General features: G+C 44.1%; 1 protein-coding gene across 1 annotated transcript in view; it reads left to right on the forward strand.

Annotated features, from left to right (window-relative positions):
* Positions 1-22,243, forward strand: part of DLG4 (discs large MAGUK scaffold protein 4) — a 1,400,174-nt gene that overhangs the window by 189,088 nt on the left and 1,188,843 nt on the right. Inside the window, exon 3 of the mRNA XM_069645917.1 lies at positions 20,488-20,558. Coding sequence (XP_069502018.1) covers positions 20,488-20,558 — 71 coding nt within the window. The remainder of the gene's footprint in view (positions 1-20,487; positions 20,559-22,243) is intronic.

A 22,243-nucleotide genomic window follows, 5' to 3' on the forward strand; every position in this document is an offset into this window, starting at 1 on the left:
GAGTGTCCCAATCCAACATGGTGGGAAGGAAGAAGGGAATCAATCAGGGATCTGATTGGTAGTCAAGATGTCATTTTGTGATTGGAGGCTGATGAAACTTGAGAGCAGTTCCAAGGTTCTAAACTGCCTTTCATTGTCTAACCTGAAACAGGGAGGTCCTGTTTCCTTTAATCTGTGTTTTGGTTTAATCTATGTAACTTGAAGACAGTCAATTTGGACTTGGAATAATTTCTTGAGAAGAATTCATCGTTGGACAGGACAAGCAGACTCATTGGTGGGAGCGCAGCGATTTTAAAGCTCATGTGAAGATTGTGAACTTATTTCATTTCAAAACTTTAACTGATGAGAAAACTAATTTGACTTTGAAGAGCAAATTATTCTTTGTAGTTTAGGTATTTAGTTTAGGCTCTTGCTTTATTCAGCTCATCTGTGACTGTTACATGAAAGGAGCAAGAAAATTCTTTCACACGCAACTATAATATGTTTTCCATTCATGCATAATTGTTATAAGGAACGTTTCAGTGATCTATTTGTTGGCTTTATGGAAGTGTTTCATAAAAGGTTACATGTGCCTTAGTGAATGACTCAAAGAAATATTTCAAATATGTTTAAATGAAAACGCGCTCGACTGTAAGTTCCGTTATCAGTCTTGCACATTTGAAACTGGTCTGAAGCTAGTGCGCATGCGCGAGTGACGGGGTTTAAGAGATTAGTGGTTTCCATCATCGCGCATGAGCGATTTAAGAGGCAATGTTAGTAAATGTTTATTCATCTTATTCTGATGTTGAGTAGTGTTTCCGGCCGAGCGCATGTGAATTAGGCGGCCAGAAATAATTCACACTTGCGCGTAAAGGTTTTAGGTTTAAGAACACTATATTACTCACATGCGCATTACGAGTTTTGAACATAAAGGACACAATTTATTCGGCATGCATGTAAGGATTTAAAGTTATAAGGACACAATTTATTTGCGCATGCGTGTAAGGAGTTTAAGTTATAAGGACACTATTTGTAAGCGCATACGCATTAGGAATTTAAGTGTTTTAAGGACACTATTTCTTTGTTCATGCGCGTTTGGAATTTAGTTATATTTATGGAACTCAACGCGCGTTTGCATTGAGAAAGCGTTGCTTTATTTGAACTCTTTTTACTGGTTGTATTTAAAAGAGAGTTTGCATCTAGTATAAAGACATGATAAAAACTTCATCCAGAAGTGTTTAGAATTCTCAATGAACTCAAAAGAAAAAACTTTGAAATAACAATCCAGTTTTGGATAAATGAAGTTAAGAATTGTTTTTTTTTTAACAATGGCATAAACGAACTGAACTAAAGGAACTAATATTGCAATCTAGTTTCATCAAAGAAAAAACAATCTCTTGAACTTTAAAATAAGAGTCATGGAAAACAAGACCTTTAAATAATTCCTGCAGAATTATTCTTATGTATTCTTCAAAGCTTCAAGTAACAGTTACATAACAAGTCTCTCAGCTCTTGAGGGAGGCTTTACAGGTATTTCTTTAACATTAAGGGGAAATTTATGAGAAAGATAATTGTAAATGAGATTTTAATGAAATTTGTTTATTTCCTCTACAGGTTCTCGACTACAAAAGGAGTTACCTGTGTCTTTGTTATTTTCTCCACTTCCCCCTTTCCCTCTGAGTTGTGGAGATTTCTGCTGTTAAATCCAGTAGCTGACTCCACGGCTTGGGGGGATTGTGAGAGCTCAGCAGCTTCCGCGGACACAGGTACAGGACCTGACACCAGGAGGGGGGATAGGATCTTGCATCAATAGCCAAAAGGCTCTCTATTAGTTGCTTATCTTTGAATATCAGTTTAATAAAATTGTACAGGCCGTTAAGCATAGTCCCTCTTTTACACATGGCAATGTCCTCCCTTATCACTGAGGTACTCCCTCTAATGGGGTGTACCCAGTGAATGCTTTTATTGGTTAGCATCTCCCTGTTCTCCTAAGCCCCAGATCTTAATTATGGGACATTACACATGTAAACAGAGGCTTCCATTTTCTCCCTTCTAAATTGCACCCTGCAGTCGTGGAGACAGATAGATTTAAGTGTGGAGGGTAGTTACATCTGCCGTTACCAGTACTTCCTGGAGAATGGTTAGACTTGTGTCTGTGGATAATGTCTGTTAAACCTTATGTACTGATTGCCTTATTTGTATAACAGCTTGAAGGAGTTCTTTTCACCCCTTCTAAATGCACAGCCCGCCCAACCAGGCTGACTGGTGGTTTAAGGGGTGAATGAGCACATTCATTATACAGCCTGGATCGCTGTTCCCCCTGGGTTTTGGATATGTTGGTCAAATTGACCACCAATTCCTTGAGCTTCCCAACCTCACACATCAATCCCTTCAAATCAACACCAGAGTTACCTTTTCATCCACAGCTGAGAGACCCTTTCATCAACTCAGAGGTCGAGTTCAACTTTTCACTGATGCTTTCCCCTATAGTTTGCATTCCCATGCTAGTTACCTAGGCCTTTTCGTTGCGGATTTGTAACCCCTCCAGAGAGTGCCCTAAAATACAAGTTACTCCACATGCACAATCCACGGGCACCAGTACATTCACAGCCTCACTCTGTCGGGTCGCTAACCCAAAATCTTCTGCCAATAATTGCAGATTTCAAATGTATTGTGTCCTCCCACATATTCCTTATTTTTGATATTTTCAAGATCCAGCTTGCTGCTTTGCCAAAGCAATTTCAGCAGGGTGTGCTGTGCGTCAATGCCTGTCCACCCAATGTCCCTCGGAGGCCTGCGTCTCGATATAGATGTCACCGAAGGTATATGTAGCACGCTCAGTGCACGTTGGCCTCAGTTGCATTTTTCCGGACTTACAATTTGGATGCAGAACGCTTCATTCCTTCACAGGAATATCTTAAATACTTCTTCGAGAAATGTCATCTATTCTTCGAGTAGAAAGTTGAACAAGGAAGGTTAACTCAGTGCGCAGATCCCAAAGTTCTCATTGAAAGTCCATAAAACAGCGTATTGATGTGGCTTCAAATCCCAATTTATTGGTCACAGAACAGCCGACACGTGTTTCGACCTTTCCGATCGTTATCAAGGCTGTACATTCATCACAGAATAATAAGTTCATATATTCAAATAAGAAACCATGGGCAAAAAATAGAACATCCCAAACATAATAAAGAACATGAGAAAAAAGAATAACATACCAGTGTTCAGTAAATGGTTGAAGCCAGTGAGAAAAAACAATAATGATCCAAAATAAAATAGAAGGAAAATCAAAATTAGTATGAGCTAGATGTGCATCATTGTTGTAAAAAAGAGAAAAAGAAGAGTGTGGTTTTCGCTTATAGTGATAATGTCCATGTGGGACGTTGCAACATACCGTGGGTCCAGAGTCGTGAAGAACACATTTGTATGTGAAGCAAGACATTTGTTGCCTAAAACAATGATGAAAAGACCCTTAATAGTGTATACAAACGGACAGCTGTTTCAGTTAAAGTAAGGTGAAATGCTTCCCTTTTAAAGCTGGTGCTTGCGCTGCCACAGCAGGTCGTGGCCTTGCAGAAACAACGGCTCCCAGGTGGGCACAGCAGGTAATGAAGCACAAAACAGCAAAACAGGCTTATCCACCTGGGCTTAATATTACAAGGTTCAGTCTTCAAAAGAAAAACAGATTTAGAGACACACAACCACTCAGGTAGATCTTTAAACTTAAAGAACTGCAAGTGATTGTATTCCCCATAATATCACAGAGATGCTTTTAACTCCTGCTGGGATTCACAATTGGCCACACGCGACATTCTTTTGGTGCTGTATGTACTTGTATCAATTGTGAAAGTCAACGTTAGAGTTTTCGGAATGTTTTAGCAAGTGTTTCCTCTTTAATTAGGGACATGTGACCACTCCAGCACCAGTAATTGTGCAACAATGGAAAATGATATGCTTTTCTTCTTACGAACATTACGTCTTTCACTATAAGTGTGCGTGATACATCTCCATTGCTAGCAATACTTTTCACAACGACAAACAGTTTATACTCGCTTCCACTCTTACGTGAGTCACTTTAGATCTGGTAACAGTTACCAGCAAGGTTTTCTGATTGAACCTGAACACCAAGCTTCTCTGATCGGCTCCAGGAACACTGCGGTTGCGGGCTGCTTCATCTTCCTGACTTCTTCTACTTGTACTAGGGCTTTGGGGGCATTTGGGACCCACACCCTTCTGCAGCACGGGTGTCACGGGTCTGGCCATGACAATTGGGTGTCTCCTTCACTCCTCCATCACTCGGCTTGCTTTCTGCTGTGGGCCTCGGGCGTCAGCACGTTCACGGCTCTGCAGTTACACCCACTAGGCACACCTGGGAAAACCTTCACTCTCAGTACGTCTTTCTCAGTGCAGCCATGCAGGGTTTGAGAACACAGGACCCTCTCAGAACTTGCAGGTGAAATCTGCTGTCTCCATGCTACGGCATCCTTTCCGGCATCACACTTCCTCATGAATTGCCAGCTTTGTGCTCTTCTACTCCTGCTACTACTACCAGCCTTCCTGCTCTAGCTCCTTTTCCCTTCCCTCTCCTGCTGCAGCCTTTTATGTCTCATAGGTGGGGCAATTGGTTTCAGGTGTATACCATTAATGTGTATTGCCTGACCCTTGTTAATCCTGTCTTCTACATCTACATTCCTCATCAGCCCTCTTCCTCGTCTCAATCCTATCTGAGGGAATCCTCAATTCTTTCCCCAATGTATCCTCTTCCCAGGAGGCTGTCGCTTTTGGATCCTGAGCCTGGAGGTGGATATGCAAGGGAGGATCACCTGGGTGGAGGAGACCTGGGGAGTGGGGATGGGGCACGTGAGACACGGTATCCCACATTTCCCTTTCACAAGGATTCAAACATCCCCCAACCTCTATAGGGTATTATCAAGCTCTACCCTATTATTCCAGAAAACACTCTCCTAATATACACCAGTTAGGTACTGAGACGAGGAAGAGACAACCCAGAGTTATACATCCCCTTTTTATTAAGACAGACATGCATTAATACCACTCTGGTACTGGGACGAGGAAGAGAGATGCCGAGTACCATGACCGTTACTAGTAGAGCAACATTGCCTACACCTGAGGCCTGGAGGGCAGTATAAATGGCCCGCTCAGGTGGAGCTGATGAGATTGCATCTGGAACACTTGCAGGAGAAGCCGGAGGTGAGACCAGGAAAGACGCGTGCCCGAAGCGTCCAGGAGCTGCAGAGACGTTGCAGCAGAAGCGGGAAAGGTCTCATGTGGCAGAACTGGTCTGCACCCCTCCAGAAGTCGGAGGGACTCCTTCTCTGTTCAGCCAAGGCAGCAGAGATCCTGGAACCAAGGTGCGCCGAGGTGCAGCGACAGCCACAGAGAGCCTGCCGACGCAGAGAGCAGTACCCGGAGACAGCGTACCTGGTGAGCCAGTGGAGTTTGAATGACTCAGGGAAGCTGTGGGCTAAACTGCATGGTCTGTGCAGGTTGGATCGCTCACAAGATAGCAAGGGACCGTTTAGCTTAAAAGAAAAACTTCTGACAATACGATACCTTGAAGGCTATAACTTAAAGGCTGTGAACATTGAATAGAAGGATTTGTTAATACCGAACTGTGAACCCGATGAAATCGAAACAGGCCAAGAAGGGCAGGAGAAATTGAAGCATTTGAAAAGTATGAAAACGCCCATGGGCAGGGTGCACATTCCCAGCAGGAGAGTAAACTGGAAATTTGATGGGAAGTTAGGCAATGTACTTGAATGAAATGAAATGAAGCCTTATGTTTTGAAAATCTAACCAAAAGAAAGCAAGTGTGATTAAATACGATTTGAATTGCAAGCAGCTGGTGATGTCCCCTGATACAAAGGGACTGTGAAGTATATAAACTGAAGAAAACAAGCATTGGCAAGGGCCATATGAATATAAAAAACTGTGCAAACTGTGCAAACTGAAAGAATAAGCAGTGGCAAAAGCTTTAAGGAATATCTGAAAGTATAACAAGTGAATTGTGGCAAAGCAAGTCTCTGTGAAGCTGGAACAATGGCAGTGTAACTGTGAAGAAGAAGCAATACACCCACCGAAAGGAAAAGCCACGTAAATCACCCATAAGCTTGTGTGCGACTGTCAAGGAGAAACTTGGGTGATCTGACATACTTGAACTGAACTTTAGTGATATTGGTGAAATTCAGAAAATGCAAAACTACCAGAAGTTGAGTAGTATCCTAAAGAATTGTGTTGGTTTTTGGAACATTGAGAGACTTGAAAGCATGGGGAAGGTAACCCCTCTTTTTGATAAAGTGAACCATCCTGAATCTTGGGGAAGGGAAAACCCCTTTTCCAACCACGAGTTGGAAGAAGCTCTGAACCTTTATTTGAACACTTCTCATTTGAATGCTGACATCCCTACACAATGTATTAAAGTAATTGTGAAGGCAAGTATATGATTTGGAAACAGACAGACATTTGCCTTGGACTTCCTGACAAAGACTCTCCTTAGTTTCAGTTAGGAAGGGAAATCCCACCTTAGCATAGGGCAATGTAGGCATTTTCCCAACCTTCTTTTTATTTGAAAAAAGGTTTGTGACCCAAGTTTTACTCAGTTGTCTGTTTCTGCTTCCTGAAGCCTTCACAGTCCCCATAGGATTCTGGGACATTTAGACTACTTCCTCAAAGTCAGGTTTTTCTACTTCTGTAGTTTGGCAAAAAGCCATAAAAAACGGGAGGTATTACGAGGAAAGTTAAAAAGGGGTTCCTCCCAGTCCTCCTGGTCTAGTTTCCCAGACCAGGTTTCTGGGGAGAATCCCATCAGATTCTTCACAAGGTATACAGTACAAAAGGAGAATACTTCTCATGTGTATCAGTTTGCTTTAGGCAATCCAGGATATGCTCCTCTCCCCCTTGACCCTTTCTACAAGGAGGACTTTTGTCCTCTCGTTTCTGATTTTTTTTTTTATAAAACCTCTTGACTGGTGGCAATCTAGCTTATAGAATCCCTTTGTTGGATGTCCCCCATTAAGGAAATTATATCCCTTTTGCTCTTTTATTGTGTCCTGTTTGCTTCGGTGTTACTGGTTACAGTGTTCTCTTATTCACCATTTCCTTCTTGGAAGATTACATTAACTTTCCTTAGTTATTGCCTCCTCTTGGCTTTGGCAATACTTGTTATAATATTCACCTACTCGCTGGCTCCCTCGTGGGAGAGTACATTCGCTTTGTTTAGTTATTGTCCCCTCTTGGCTTTGACAATACTGGTTACAATATTCTCCGGCTCACTTTAATTTACTGGTTCAGAATTCAAAATGTGTCCTTGTACCCAGCGGTCTATATTGGAGAGTGTTACCTCTAATAGGCCAACTTACTGGCTTGTCTTGGTGGCTCCTGTGGACTCGCTGCTTCTTCTTCCTTACAAGTCAGGCTCTCGCCGACATTTGACAGCTCCGGCTCGCCTTCCTCTGCTCACAATGGCTGTCACTGGAGCACTCGCAGCTCCAAACGTACTTTAGTGACAACAGTTTATTGAAGCAAGATGCAGGTCACAGAGAGCCTCTCTCTCCTCTGGGATAGCTGACCCACACAGCGCTTCCCGCTGCACGTCCTCTGCATCTGCCTGGGGTTCCGACCTTCGCTGCTTGCTCTTTACGGTGTCCCACTGCTGACGTGTCGGTCCCGCTTCCATTTTCTACTGCTGCTGCTCAAGCTGCGCACACAGCTCACACTGCTCTCATGGTTTCCACTGCTTATCATTAAACTGCACCTGAAGGGCCTTTAAATTTTTAAAGGTCCCGCTCAGGTGTGGGTGGTTACAACAACTAAACCGTTTGGTAACTCTCCATCCCTCTTCCTCGTGTCAGTACTAAGAGCATTATAGGACTTGAAGTCCAAAATGTTCTGAGTTGTTTTAACCTAAGAATCTTCAAATCCACAATAAGCCATCAAAACATTATGATCATTAGGGTACTTATTCAGAATGTTCTCCCATTCTTCCTGACCTGAATCTCCTCCGATGTGATCCTCTCATCTAATACCACCGCCTAGGTCAGGATTGGGTAGCAGCTGCCTTTCCGTGGTCAGATAAGAAGGGGTCTAGACCAGGGTTTCTGGGATGATCACCACAGATTCATCACTCTACTTGGGCGATATTGTTATCCGCAGTGAAACTTGTGGATAATATATTGTCCACCTACATAAGGGAATTCAGGCATTGAGACAAGCTGGTCTCACAGCGAACCCCAAAAAGTGCCATTTCGCCCAGTCTGTAGTACATTATCTAGGGTTCTTTGTAGGAAACGGCTTAGTCCAACCGCAAACAAAAAAGTGTAGGCAGCCCAGGAAACTCCAGTACAGAAAACAAAGAGAGATTTAAGAGCCTTTCTAAGATTAGTGAGGTACCACAGAAGGTTTATCCCAAACTATTCCACCATCACGGCCCTTTTAACAGATAAACTAAAGAACACTGACCCCCAAAAGCTAAAATGGCAAAAGGAAGATCAGGCTTTCTTTAACACCCTAAAAGCCATTTTGTCTAACAAACCTGTCTAAAAGTGCCTAATTTTCGAGAACGAGTTCCTTCTACAGACACACGCTTCAAAGGTAGAACTTGGAGCAGTAGTGTTACAGGAATATGAAGGCATTGAGTATCCGGTACTTCCATATTTCCCGAAAACTATTCCCTAAGGATGTAATTATGCTGCTATTGAGTTATAGCTTTTAGCCATCAAATGGGCAATAGGACAACCAAATATTATCTTACGGGTAGGCGGTTCCAATTAAATACGACCATGCCCCCCTACTTGATTAAGCATCTGGAAAGACAAATACCCCTGTGTGATGTGCTGGTTCCTCGATCTTCAACACTTTTATTTCTCTGTTGAACACAGAAAGGGAAAGGATCAAGGAAATGTTTATTTTCTATCCGGATTTCCCTTAGAAGATGAGGAAGCCAGCGACATTAGGGGAAGGATATGTGCAGAATCCCACAATATCGTCACTCCTCCCCAGGAGAAGAATCCTTCTCATGGGCCCAGGGAGGTGAGACTGCTACCCGATAGTCCCTCCTCTGTGGGAGAAGTGAGAACTATCAAGAGAGAACGCGGTAGGTACACCATCATGCAGCCAGACATGATCCCCCTTATCCCAACCACATGAACAGGGCTCAAGCACCCAGCCCCTCTCTGTCTCGTCTTTCTTCTACGAATTTCCACATACATAGCAGCTATGTATATCAGACAGATGATACTGTAACGGGGAAGAGTGAGGGAAGTGTACGTGTGGATGACTCCAAAGGTACTGACCCAAGGAAGAACAAGGCGATGAAGAGCCCTACGCAGAAGCAATACATACATGCTAGCTATTTGAAGCTAGACAGTCAATCTGCCATAGAAACTAGCGAAGAAATCTCCTCAATGTCAGTCATGCCCCAGAGGAGCATCGCGCTGGGGAAAGATGCCCCACGCAGGCCTGAATGCCTGGAGTAGGAAGGTGGGGAACGAGACGGCGGAGAAGATCTCGGGAGGATAGCTCAGCGGCAACGTGCTCGCCTTGGAAGCAAAATGACACAGAGCAACACAGGTTCAATCCCTGGTTCCGCGCTTAGAAACCTCTGGGTATTAAGCACGTTATAAATAACCTATCATATCATATCCACGACTTACTGTAAGCTAGGGAACCCGATGTCCTGTGGCAGAAAGGCAGCCACCTGAGTGGTCCATGTGAGACCCGACATGCAGGGAGTAACCAGCATGGTGGAGATGCCGAAAGCTGAAGGAAGTCCGCGAGAGTCCAGTGGAAGCCACAGAAGTTTACTGACGTTGGCGAGGACCGGTACCCTCGCGGACCAAGTGGAAAGGTATGCAGAGTGGGACCGGGAAGGCACTGGGAGAACCCAGATTCTGTAGTTGGGAGGAAGTGCAGAATCATCTTCCTCATCCTAGTGGGACCAAAGAGAGAGACCAGTTGAGAACACAGTTGGTGAGAGCACCCCAAAGAGACTCGAAGAGAGGCCTGGCGGGATAGTGAACCAGGTCTAGTGAAGAGACACTATAAAGCTGAGAAAGGGTTCTGGCACCCGGACCTTGATAAACCAATAGAGTTGTACATGCAAGATAATGCCTGGCAGGTTAGTGAACCGTGCTTAAGTAATACACATTATAGAGATGAGAAGGGGGTCTGGGACCCACATGACGAGACGAGACATCCAGAGGAAGAGAAATAGATCCTTTGGCATAAGACACAAGAAGTCCAGGGTAAGAGAAAGTGATCCTTTGGCATAAGGCACAAGAAGTCCAGGGGAAGAGAAAGAGATACTTTGGCACAAGTCACGAGAAGTCCAAGTGAAGATATGATATGATATGATGATATGATATGATGATATGATATGGCATTTGTAACACGCCTATACACAAGTGTTTCAAGGTGCGACGAGGCGGGGGGGGGGAACAAGGGGAGACAGACAACGATCCTACTAGGCCAGGTGTCATTCAGATCGCGCAAGTGCAAGGGAAGAGGGGAAGGGAAAAGTGCATGGGGGAAAGGGAGAGGGGAAAGTGCAGTACAGGGTTATTAGCATACAGCATACAGGATAAATAACAAGGGCCAGCTGGTGGCAAGTGCGAGGTAAGTGCAGACAAGTGCTGGGAAGGGGGGCTGCAGGGATACAGACACAGTCCCGCAGTGCAGGGGTTGCCGGGGAGGCAGTGCAGGGGAGAGTGGCTGGGCCAAGGACCGAGAACGGTAAGTGGTCCAGTTGCAGATTGCAGTTTCAGTGCAGTTTCAGTAGTATTAGCAGGGGAGAGGGGGAGAGAAAGCGGAGGCAAAGAGGAAGGTTTTGAGGTGCTTCCGGAACCGGAGATGGTTCTCCTCAAGTTTCAGGGAGGCAGGAAGGCTGTTCCAGAGGGAGGCCCCTGCAGATGAGAGAGATTTGCCCCCAACTCGTTGTTTGGAGAAGCGGCTGACCCTGAGGGAGTTGGAGGCGGATGAGCGAAGAGCTCAAGAAGGAAGATATTTAGGAAGAGAGAATTGAAGGTATTTTGGCCCAAGGCCCCAGACGGCCTTGTGGACAATGCAGAGGGTTTTGTACTTGATCCTCGCTGTCACTGCGAGCCAGTGTAGTGATTTCAGTCCTGGAGAGATACGGTCCCTGGGCTTGAGGCCAAGGACAAGTCTCGCAGTCCTGTTCTGGATGAGTTGCAAAGGGCGGAGTGTAGATGCGGGCAGATTTAGATAGAGGCTGTTACAGTAGTCCAGCTTCGAGAGAACCAGGGCTCTAGAGACAGTGAGCTTCTGGGGGAAGCAGAGGGGGGGAAGGAGAGGAAACGAAGGATACCTCTGAGGAGGTGTAGCTGGTCGAGGAGACGATCCCTTGGCACAAGTAATAAAAAGACCAGAGGAAGCCATATCCTTTGGCAGAAAGCTGAGCAATAATAATACTTGGGGAAGGGAGATACCTTCCCAATCTTGTTTTGGAACTTGGAATGTTTGACAAACCACATGAACAGGGGGTCTAGGAAGATGGAGACCTACTCGCGATTTGTGGGGAACAACACAGAAAAGCCTAGTGACGACTAGGGTGTTTTCAGCCTCATTAATGAACTGCCTGAAAAATCCTGCAGAAGGGAGTCATCCTGTTATAACCAGGGTGTAGGTTACTTTTTAGGTTTCTTTTGAAGTGTAAGTAACGGAAATAGGTTTGGGACATAGGGAAGTAGACTATTTCATTTTGACAGACATTCTGAAGTTCTCATTAGTTTTGGTTAAGGCAGAGAAACCCCTCTTTGTTCTTTTAAACATGTTTTATTGAGTTTTACATAGTTAGTATAACATACATGGTTTTAGCATGTCTCTCTGTCTTTTGTTAGGTTCTCATCGCTCTCCCTCATTCCCTGCCCTCCCTAACACCAACTTCAAACGGTAACTTGTCACTGGGTCATAGTTCTTAATATTGCAGGTTCCTAGGTCAAGGGTTCTCGGAGATGATGCATGTTGACGATCTTTGGTGGTGTGTGCTTCTCAGGTATTTTATGCTTGTTGCTTTCAGGATGAGCTTGTTAGGTGGTATATTTCAGGGGGGCTTATCGTCTGGTGAGGTGAATAGCCCTTGTACAATTGCATTCCATGATATGATATATGTGGGGGTTTCTCTCGTACCCCATCTCAGCTCTTCATACCAAACTGCTGTTTCTGCCATGGTCCAACCTTTACAGGTCTTTCCACCATGTTTCCATGCTTGGTCCATCTTTGGCTTTCCACATCATCGCAATCCCACGTTTGGCCACGCCCACGCTAAGTCTAACATCTTTTTCATTGCTCTGTTTTTGTTCGGGTAACTGTATAGTCCTAGGAGGCATGCTTCAATGATCCAGTCTCGGCCTTTAACCCCATTCTCACGTAGTTGTAACTCTATTCCTCGCCAGAACTTCTGGATCATTGGGCAATGCCAGAACATGTGTCCTAGATCTGCGTTTTCTTCTTCGCATTTCGGGCAATGTTGCATATTTGCTCTGGGGAAGCATAATATCTTCCTTGGAGTCAGATACGCTCTCCAAGCGTATCTGACTCCAAGTCAGAATATGTAGAATTGTAGTTGTTTCAATCTGGTATTTCTGGATATCTTCTTGGGGTATAGTTTCGCTCTGATCCATTCACTATCAGTGATTGTTCTTCCTGTTATCGTTTCCTTTGTTCGCATCTGTGGGTACTTCTTCTATCAGCGTTTGGTACAATCTGGACACTATATGCCCACCTTCAGTTGCGTCGTATAACGTGCTCAATACAGGATTTTCGGTCTGTAAGGCTGTTGGAGATGGCCATTTGGTCTTCAACTGTTTAGTGAGTCTTGCGTATGTTATATACTGGCCTCTGTTTATTCCATGGGATTCAATCATGTCTTGGAATTCCAATATTGTCCTTGTCATGGCTAGGTCTCCTGTTGTGATCAGTACCTTCGTCTCCCAGTGGGTCCTGCTTTGTTTGAGATGTTCTGTATTGGTATCACTCAGTGGTGCCAGTGGTATCTGGGGAAGAGTATGGTTCATCTACTTTCAGCATTCTCTTCGTCCTGTTCCACACTTGTCATCCCAGTTGCAGGAACGTTATAGGCTGCGTAATTCTATTCTTCTCCAGCCACAATACTTCCTTGAGGAAGAATGGGGTCAAGGTATCGCTTAGGAGAGCATGTTCTACTGTCATTGTGTCGGCTAGCCAACTGACTACATGTTGAAGTTTACCTGCCAGAAAGTATAGTTCAAAGTGTGGGAGGCGCACTCCAGCTTCTGCATAGTCTTTACATAGTGCATCTATGGCTACAGTTTTCCGGCCTTTACCCCATATGAAGCTGCTTAGTGTTGAGGCAAGATCCTTGAAGAACGCTTTTGGTATGAGATACTGTACGTTTATGAAGTGGTATAGGAGTCTCCGAAGGGCTATCATTTTTTTATCAGTGATATCCGCCCCATTACTGACAGAGGGAGTTTCTCCCAGAATTTTATGGATGCTTCTAGGCCTGTCTTCGCCCTCAACGTGTTGGTTTTGTGGGTGTTTTCTATGTTGTGGCATATGTTTAAACCTAAATAACAGAACGTATGCGGGTTCCACTTGAGTTCGAGGCAAGGAAGCTGGCTTTCCGGTTTGCCTGCCCAGCTCACTAGGGGGCACAGACAGGATTTGGTTTTGCTGATGGAAATTCCTGATAGTCGTGCAAAATTGTCAAGTACTTATAGGTACTCTCCCAGGATGTCTTCTGGTCGCTCCATTTACAGCAGGATGTCATCTGTGTAGAGGGATATGACATGTGTGGTTCCATCTATGTGCAGTCCGGTGTGGGCGAATGCCTCTCTCATGTAGATCGCTAAGGGTTCCAGTGGCAGAATGTATAGGAGTGGCGATAGTGGGCAGCCTTGCTTGATGCCCCTGCGGTTCGGGAACGGGTCTGAGATATGTTTGCCTGTGCGGACTCTCGCTGAAGGCTTCTTATATAGGATACGTATCCATCTCATGAAACCTTGTCCTATTCCGTAGTGTTCCAGTGCAGCGAACAACCACTCCCATCGCACGGAATCGAATGCCTTGATGGCGTCTAAAGCTGCTACCGTGCAGCCTTCCAGTCTCTCTTGCATTCTGTCTATAAACGCCTGGAGTCTTCTCAGGTTTGATGGTGTGGCTCTATTTGGGATGTATCCCGTCTGGACTGGATGGACTAGTGTGGTGAGTGCTCTCTTGAGCCGTTCGGCTAGTACTCCTGTAAGGATCTTGGTATCTTGATTCATCTTTGAAATTGGCTGATAGGATTCACATAGTCTCTTGTATTTGCCTGGTTTTAGGATTGGTAGTATTAGAGCTTGTTCCATAGACCCTGGGAGGGCACCCGTTTCATATGCTTCATGTAGGACTTGTAATAACTGTGGGGCCAATAGATCAGAGTATTCTTTGTAGAATTCGGGCGGGAGCCCATCGCCACTTGGTGTTTTCCCAGTGGGTAGTGAAGTAATGACATCTTATATCTCTTCTAGAGTAAGGGGGCTGTCCAGCATTTTTTGTTGTTCCGTGGTTAATGTAGGCAGCTGTACATCCTCCAGGGTTTCTGTTATTTCAGACTTTTTTGGATTGCCTGTTATCCTCGTATAGTTTACTGTACAAATCTCTGAAGGCGTGATTGATCTCTGTTTGAGATCGCCATATGTGCCCACATTCATCTGCTATCTCTGTTGCTTCCTCCTTGGTGTCTGTGCTCTGGACTAGCCAGGCTAGGAGTCTGCCAGGTTTATCGCCCTAGCCATGTATTTTTTCCGTGTATTTTGCTAAACTAAAATCGCCTAGTCTTTCCCAATGTTCTATGCATTTTTGCCACAGTGTTATGAGGGTGTGTTCTTTGTCCTCCCCCGGTGTGTCCGACCTCTCAAGTTCTTTAATTTCAGCTTCTACTCATGATATTTGGTTCTCCAAGTCTTTTCGGACTCCTCCTGCAGAGGCTTTTTCCGCTCCTCGTATGACAACCTTATAAGCCTCCCATACAGTGCGTGTATTCGCCAAGCTTCCTAAGTTGTTTTCTAAGAATTGTTCTGATTGGAGTCTCAGGTCTTCTCTGAAGCTTTCATCGCTTAATGATTCTACATGTAGCCTCCACGTGGGGATAGGTGCTGGGCAATCTGCAAGGGCCATTGTATTATCATGGGGGAGTGGTCAGATAGGCTCCTGCCTTCGTATGTGGCTTCTACTACTTTCCGTACAGGCTCCTGCCCTGTAAATACATAGTCGATACTCGTGTATATCTAATGTACACATGAGTAGTATGAAAATTCCTGCTTATTCATGTTTAGCCATCTCCATATCTCTTGCAGTTTTAAATCCCGTGCCATCATTTGTAGAGCTTTGTATGAGGGTGGGGGAGGTTTCTGTGAACAATCTGATTGATCTAGGGGAGGGTTCAGCACGCAATTGAAGTCTCCTCCCCAAATCTAGTGGGCTCCTCTATACGGTGACAGGATAGGATACAATGAGCGATAACATTTTGCTGCGTTTTGATTAGATGCATATGTGTTAATTATGCAGAACCCTTTCCTATGTATCGTAGTAGTATAATCCTTCCTTCCGGGTCTGAGTGACTATGCAGTATACAGTGTGGCACTCATGGGGCTATCCATATAAGCACCCCTCTTGCGTAATTGGAGTATGCTGAGATATATCCCTTTCCCCTTCATTTGCTGAGTATGTGTGTTTGTCTTTCAGGTGTCAGATCGGTTTCTTGTAGTAATGCGATTTGAATGGCTTTCCTGCGCAGGTAGGTAATTATTCTCACCCTTTTGACATAGCTATTGAGGCCACGTACATTCCACGTGAGTATTTTTTAATTATCCGCCATCTGGTATATGTTATTTCCACTATGTGTCTATTCTGCGTACCGCACGGTTTCAATCTTGTTTTTGCCTGCGGCGCTGCAGCACTCTTACCATTTGGCTCTGCTCCGGGTGCTATTCCAAATCGCCTTTGGGCCACCAGCTGATTGCCGGGCTGATCCTCTGGGGCTGCGGTCTTCGGTTGGCGATCAGCTCACAGTCTTTTCAACATTTGGATCTCGTCGGAGCTATATTGCCTGCTCCTCCTCGCTTTTGCCACGCTCCGTTCCGCGGGGCAATCTTCTTATTTTCGGGCTGAATTTCGCACTGCATGTGCCTCTTAGTCAGCTGGGCATCTGGAGATTAGTTTTCCATGCAAATTGTTTATTCTGCTATGCACAGGATCTATTATTTCCGAATCGGGCAGGAGAGCTCACTAGAGTCACGTCTGCTCGGCATGCCAGCTGGCCACGCCCCACCCTCTTAGTTCTAAGGACAGTTAGATGCTTTCCTTATTTTCTATTCAATAAAGGTGTGTGCCAATAAACATGGCACTCTTCAATTCCGCCTCTACTTCTCCACCCTTACAGCGGGCTCCCGGCGACTATGTCCTTATATATAACGAAGTGAACAGGGATAAAGGGAAGCATGGGAGGCCACAAGGGAATTCTTATACCGCTCAAACTACTTGTCACTGTAGAAGATGTGAAACAGAATTAATTAAAAAGCCAATGAACTCTAAATGTTGTGAAAGATGAGATAGGATTATTGAAAAGCTAAATAACGAGATAGTAATACCCTGGGAAAAGGGGAAACCAAGTCAATAGTCTATACAAAAAGAATAAAATACCCAAGAGAAAGGAAGATATGAGACAGAGTTAACTAAGAAGCCAATTAACTTTTGTTGTGAGAGAAGTTAAAGGATTATTCAAAAGCTGAATGATGAGATAATGATACCCTTGCAAAAGGGGAAACCAAGTCGATATTTTATACACAAATAATGCAATACTAAAGAGAAAGAAAGATATGGGCAAGATTCTAGAAGAACTAGGCAATTGAGAGACATGCAAGGTCAAATAGATCAAAATAAGTTGAACTGTAATTAACCAGGAGGGAAAGCCTACCGCTGCAATAGTACCTTCATTGGATCTGCTGAGATCAACAGCCAAGAATATAGATCTTATAAGAGATCCCCAAAAGGGATTCCCAAAGAAGGGAGAAAACTCAGTAGCCCAATTGACGAACTAAAGAGACTGATCCAGGAATCCGTAAGAGACTATTTGCGGATTGTGCATTAGAGGGAACTCTCACAACTGGTACTGGGAGTACCCACAGGAGAAGGGAGTCATTCTCCTGAACTAAGTTTGTGTTCATAGTGGTAGGACGAGTTAGGATACTTTTGAACAGCTGACTTATTTCTTTGGACATTCACGACTGACAAACTAGCACCTTAGTAAGATAGGTAGAGATCACCCATAGTGATAGGGAACGTTGGGCCTTATAATGATACTTTAATAGACTATCATACACCATGGGCCTCATTCCGAGGCTGCCGGTAAGGGGTTAATGGCGCCAGTAAGGGTGCCGGTGCCGTTAACCCCTTAACGCCGCATTATGAGGTCCTTTAGCAGGTACCGTTAAGGGTGGCTGGTTTTACCAGGCGCCCTTAGTGGGAGCCGCTAAAGGACCAGGGAGCTAACAATGGGCCCGCCCGTTATTAACGGGCCCATTGTTAGCTCCCTCCCCATTCCCATTGAGCCCTATGGGGGCTCGAATGGGAATGGGGATGGGTTCCCTGAATGGGGAAATACCGGGTCCTCCAAGGTTGGAATGGCCCGGTATTTCCCCATTCAGGGAACCCGGACCCGGTATGCTGTATGGGGGTAGCCATGGTGCTAATAGCACCATGGCTACCTCATACTCGTAATGACCCCCCATGTCCTTAGAGAGTCTGTGTTTTTCTTCTGATGCACTAGGTCCCTCAAAACGTGTATGAATATAAAAGTAGAGTCCAGTCCCACTGTTTCCGCTCACAAGGAATGGGTACCTTAACACAACAAAGTGGGAGATCCCACAGTGTCCAACACCTATAACAAGGTCTTCCTGGAAATCATGAATGTCTATTGTGACAGATATTAGATCCTATTTGCTCACCAACCATGACCATAACTTCACCATAACTTCAAATCAAGGAAATAACTCAATTCTAGAGGATATAGAGTATGGGTTGTCTTTTATCTCGTGACTGCTCCTATGGTACAGTATTTGTATGCCTTGGCATCTCTGAACTGTGGTGTTGGGGGTTTAGTATTTCTTTTGATATGTTTCCTCTCCCGAAGGGGATACTGTGAGTGGAGAGCTCAAGGGTGGGTGAGCGGGTTTCACCCGACTCTGCTGTTGATGCTGTAGTATGTTTATGCGTGGCTATAATTTTAGTTCGACATAGTGTGAGCCAAAACTAACTCTACAGAGTGTTAAGACATGGGAAGATGGCCTTTGTGGATGGTTGCAGAAATGTGGTGCTTCAGAAAGGTGGTGCCTGAAACAGTCAGGTTCCTCCAATCCACAAGTCTCACACGTCACAGACAGTGTTTCTATGGGCCTTCCTTTAATGGAAATTAATTATCTGAAGGACCTAGGCAATGTGGCTTGAATGAGGTGACAAACCACTTTATAGATCATAGGTCACCTCATAGAAGTGAGATTATTTAGATGTTTTCCTCCAATGAACATTCATTACAGGAACGGACCACAGTAATGACAGATGCAAGACATGAAAGCCATCTCACAGGAATGCTAAGGGCTCTCCTCTTGTGCACTCTGGTTGAACAAGGGGGTTGCCCGTCATTATGATCTCTCTTCCGGTTTTTCTAGTGATATCCCCATGACAGTGGGTGACCGCCAACACTTTTGGCATTGCCAGTTCTTGATTTATGGCGCATCTGAATGATTAAATGCTGGGTCAAAAGCATAGCACATATTAAGTTGTATGTGTTATTGTTATGCAGTCCCAAAGAGGTATTTTAATTCTTGGCTGCTCAGAGGTACACTTTGATGTTGTCTCTCTAAAAGAAATCATTTTAATGTTCATTGATGGTAATTAATTCGAAGTATTGGAAATTAAATGTATATACGTTTATGTTACATATTATGTGCACTGTAACTCTGCGGTCAACATTAACCTGCCCACTTCATCTTTGAAACAAAAATACAACATAATGTTATAACCGACTCCACATTCTTCCCATTAAAAGAGATAAGTGTTTTTGATATTTCTGCAATCCACTGTGGGTTTCTGCTGTTTTTTGACAATGCTATAGGGTGTGCAGCATGTGTGTTGGTACCACCTCACTTGGCTGCTGGGTCTAGTCCTTCTCTCTGCTGTAGCGGTACACTCTGTGTTGGTCAGCAGGTCCTCACTCTATTGTGTGTGTTTGGATCAGGGGCGTCGAGTACACGGGGGCTCTCGGGTTCAGGCACCCCCCTGGGAAAAGCCATCTGCGCTAAAGTGCTGATACTTTTTTGGGACATCCTAAAAATCTCTATACCGGCATCCCCCAAGAAAATCAAAAGTCGTCTCCCATGGTGTGGATTTGTGTCACCCGATTGTTGTATGGGACACTTTAACTGTGTGTGTATGTCAGTTCCTCTTTGCTGCTGGAAATAGAATGTATGTGGGCGTGTTGAATTGTTATGACACTTTTTTTCGGACAAATTTAATAAAGGATAAAATACGTAGTTTATATTATGATGAATTTACCAGTATGACAATTTTGCTTAATGAAAACTATGATGATAAACACAGTTAAAGGTGAATTTAAAGTGAAAGATTAGTTGGAAGGGTTGGGCTTGGAGTGAGGGGTGCAGGGTCAGGTAAACTAAAGGCAAGCAGGAATGAGGGACAGAGTGGGATAACTAAGGGTTAGATGACGATTGCTATGCATGGAAAAATAAAGAGCAAGAGGTTAGAAGTAGTGATGACCGGATCGTCCCCATTTAATAGGAAGAACAGAAGAAAAAACAGAAATAAACGGCAAAAGAGTTTTGTCGCAAGTTGAATAAATTACTCAGCTGCAAATAAAAGCAAAGTCAAACCTCAAAACTCATTATACAGGTCCCGTCAAAAAATCATTCAATGTACTTGAGAGCTTATGAGTGTTATAGAGGCTACAGTATGCGTTTGTGTTGTTTCTGCGGTTTTACATTGTTTTGCCTAAGTAAATGACTCTGTGGTAATTTACTTTGACAAACATCACTTCAAATCTTTTCTGGAAAAAAGTGATGTTTTTAAATAATAGGAAAAGGTCGGGGATGAGCAGTGGATGGAGAGCGTGGGTATGGAACAGGGGTAAGGGGGTAGAACACCCTATGTATAAAAATAAAAATTCAAGTATGTATAAATGTCAGGTCATCAAAAAAGGGGCATTTATTATCAGGTAGTGAAAATAACAAAGTTTTGATTTTGACATACAACCGTGTGTAGATGGCCTGTGTCTGTTATCAAAGTCGCAGTGGACATGTTTGCTTGTTGATTTCCCGTGACTGTTGTGGGGGGTTTGGGGGCTGGTATATCTTCACTGTGCATTTGTTTGTGCCACTTTACAGTGCTCCTTGCATTTCGCAGTCTCACTCTCTTCCCTCCCTTTTTGTCCCTGGCTTCTAGATATCCAGGAATTTTACGAGCTGACTGTCACAGAGAACCGGCACAGTGCTCCGAGGAGGCGTCATGCTAAGGTATGGCCCAAAGGGGATCCATTTCAGTTTCGGCTCAAGGTGTTTTCCTGTTAAGGGAGATTCAAAGCAGTCTCACTTCTCAGACTGTCTTCTCTCTTACTGGAAAGGTGCTTTCTCATGCTGTAGGGCTGGTTTACTCATAATAATAATGCGTCTTTTCCTTTTTTCACAAAATTCCGACTTCCATTAATGAGCCCAAGCGGAGAGGTGGTTGTGGGGGTGTCCCCTGCTCCTCTTGGGCACGTTAACAGGAGTCAAGGTTTGCGGGCGTGTCCCCAGCTAACCATTACGGTAAGTGAGGGATACAGTGGTAAACAAAATAAATACTAAATAATAAGGACCCTGCAGCGTCAATATCAACCCATGTAAGTGAGAGGAACTGACACCGCAGGAATACAAGGCTCTTGGCGGTGCGCCGCCAGAAAAGGTAAGTTGGGGGGGATGCGGATCGGGGCATGCGGGCGAAAGTGATCTATCTGATCACTGCTCCGCACCATAATTGGAGTCAACATTTTTGTCGGCGTAGTTACGGGCGGCGCAGTGATCACATAGATTTGTTTATACACTGCAGTTTGTACTGTTTACTGCTTGCTGAGTGGTCTTGCTTGAAGATGGTTTTCTAAGGCGGCATGTCAGTCCTATTTGACAGAGGCAGGCTTTGAGGCATGGCAGCCATCTTGCTTGCCTTAGTGTGGCCTTTGGGAGGCTTTGCTCCCTGTTAGGAAATCTTCAACACTGCATAATTGACTCGCTAAACTGAGCATTGTACTGCTTCCCAGGGCTGAATTCTCTGGAAAATGATTGTCTCTTAGAAAAACCTTATGCAGACCTGAATGATAGTCTTTCTTAACATGAAAATTCAGGTGTGATTCTACCCCGTTTTTTCTTGTTAATAGGCAGGAGGGTTAGAGACCTGCGCACCTTGTGGTCTCGAGATGTAGAAACATTAAGCAATTACCAATTCCTACTCGAATTTAAGAAAATAGTTAGAAATATCAATTTTATTCAAAAACAAATTATGATTTAATACAAATTAATAAATACTTCTAATGTGATCCCAATACATTATGCAAAATTCCTAAAAACAGCAAATTCATTCACATTATAAAACACCTTAAAAGACATATACAAGTGAGTTTTTCTCTTAGTTTACCAACCTTGGGTCTGGGTACCAAGATATGGTAGGATGGGAACAGTTACATTAATAGATTCTCCTCCCTCTTCTCATGCTCAACATGTTTCAATTTTAAAACCCTTTGTGGTGAACTTTCTTCAGGGGATTTACATTTTATCACTTCTGAACAAGTTATCATGACTTGTATTCATTGGAATCTCCTCCTCATTAACTACAAGAAAAGAAAAAAAGGGATATTTATTAGCACTGAATGCTAGTCTAATTTTTAGGAGGGGTAGGGGAGTCCCGTAACCACTCACTTCACTTCGCTCACTGCTGTAATTACCTGTGGGGGTCTCTGGCAAAACACTGTTGGGTAGGGCATCCACGACTTTTATAGTGCTCTCACTGTTTATTCATCTAAAATAAAAGCATTCAGTGGTCTAATGATGGGAGCGGAGATATCAATCTCTCTACTCTTTGTTTTTTCTATTTAACATAGACTTTCTCTGTCTGTCATGCAGGCAATACCTCAATGAGTTGAAAAAAATGTAAAGCTCCTGAATAAAGG

Source organism: Ambystoma mexicanum, chromosome 1p (assembly GCF_040938575.1).
Source record: "Ambystoma mexicanum isolate Mex_15411 chromosome 1p, UKY_AmexF1_1, whole genome shotgun sequence".
In the NCBI taxonomy this organism is placed as follows: Eukaryota; Metazoa; Chordata; class Amphibia; order Caudata; family Ambystomatidae; genus Ambystoma; species Ambystoma mexicanum.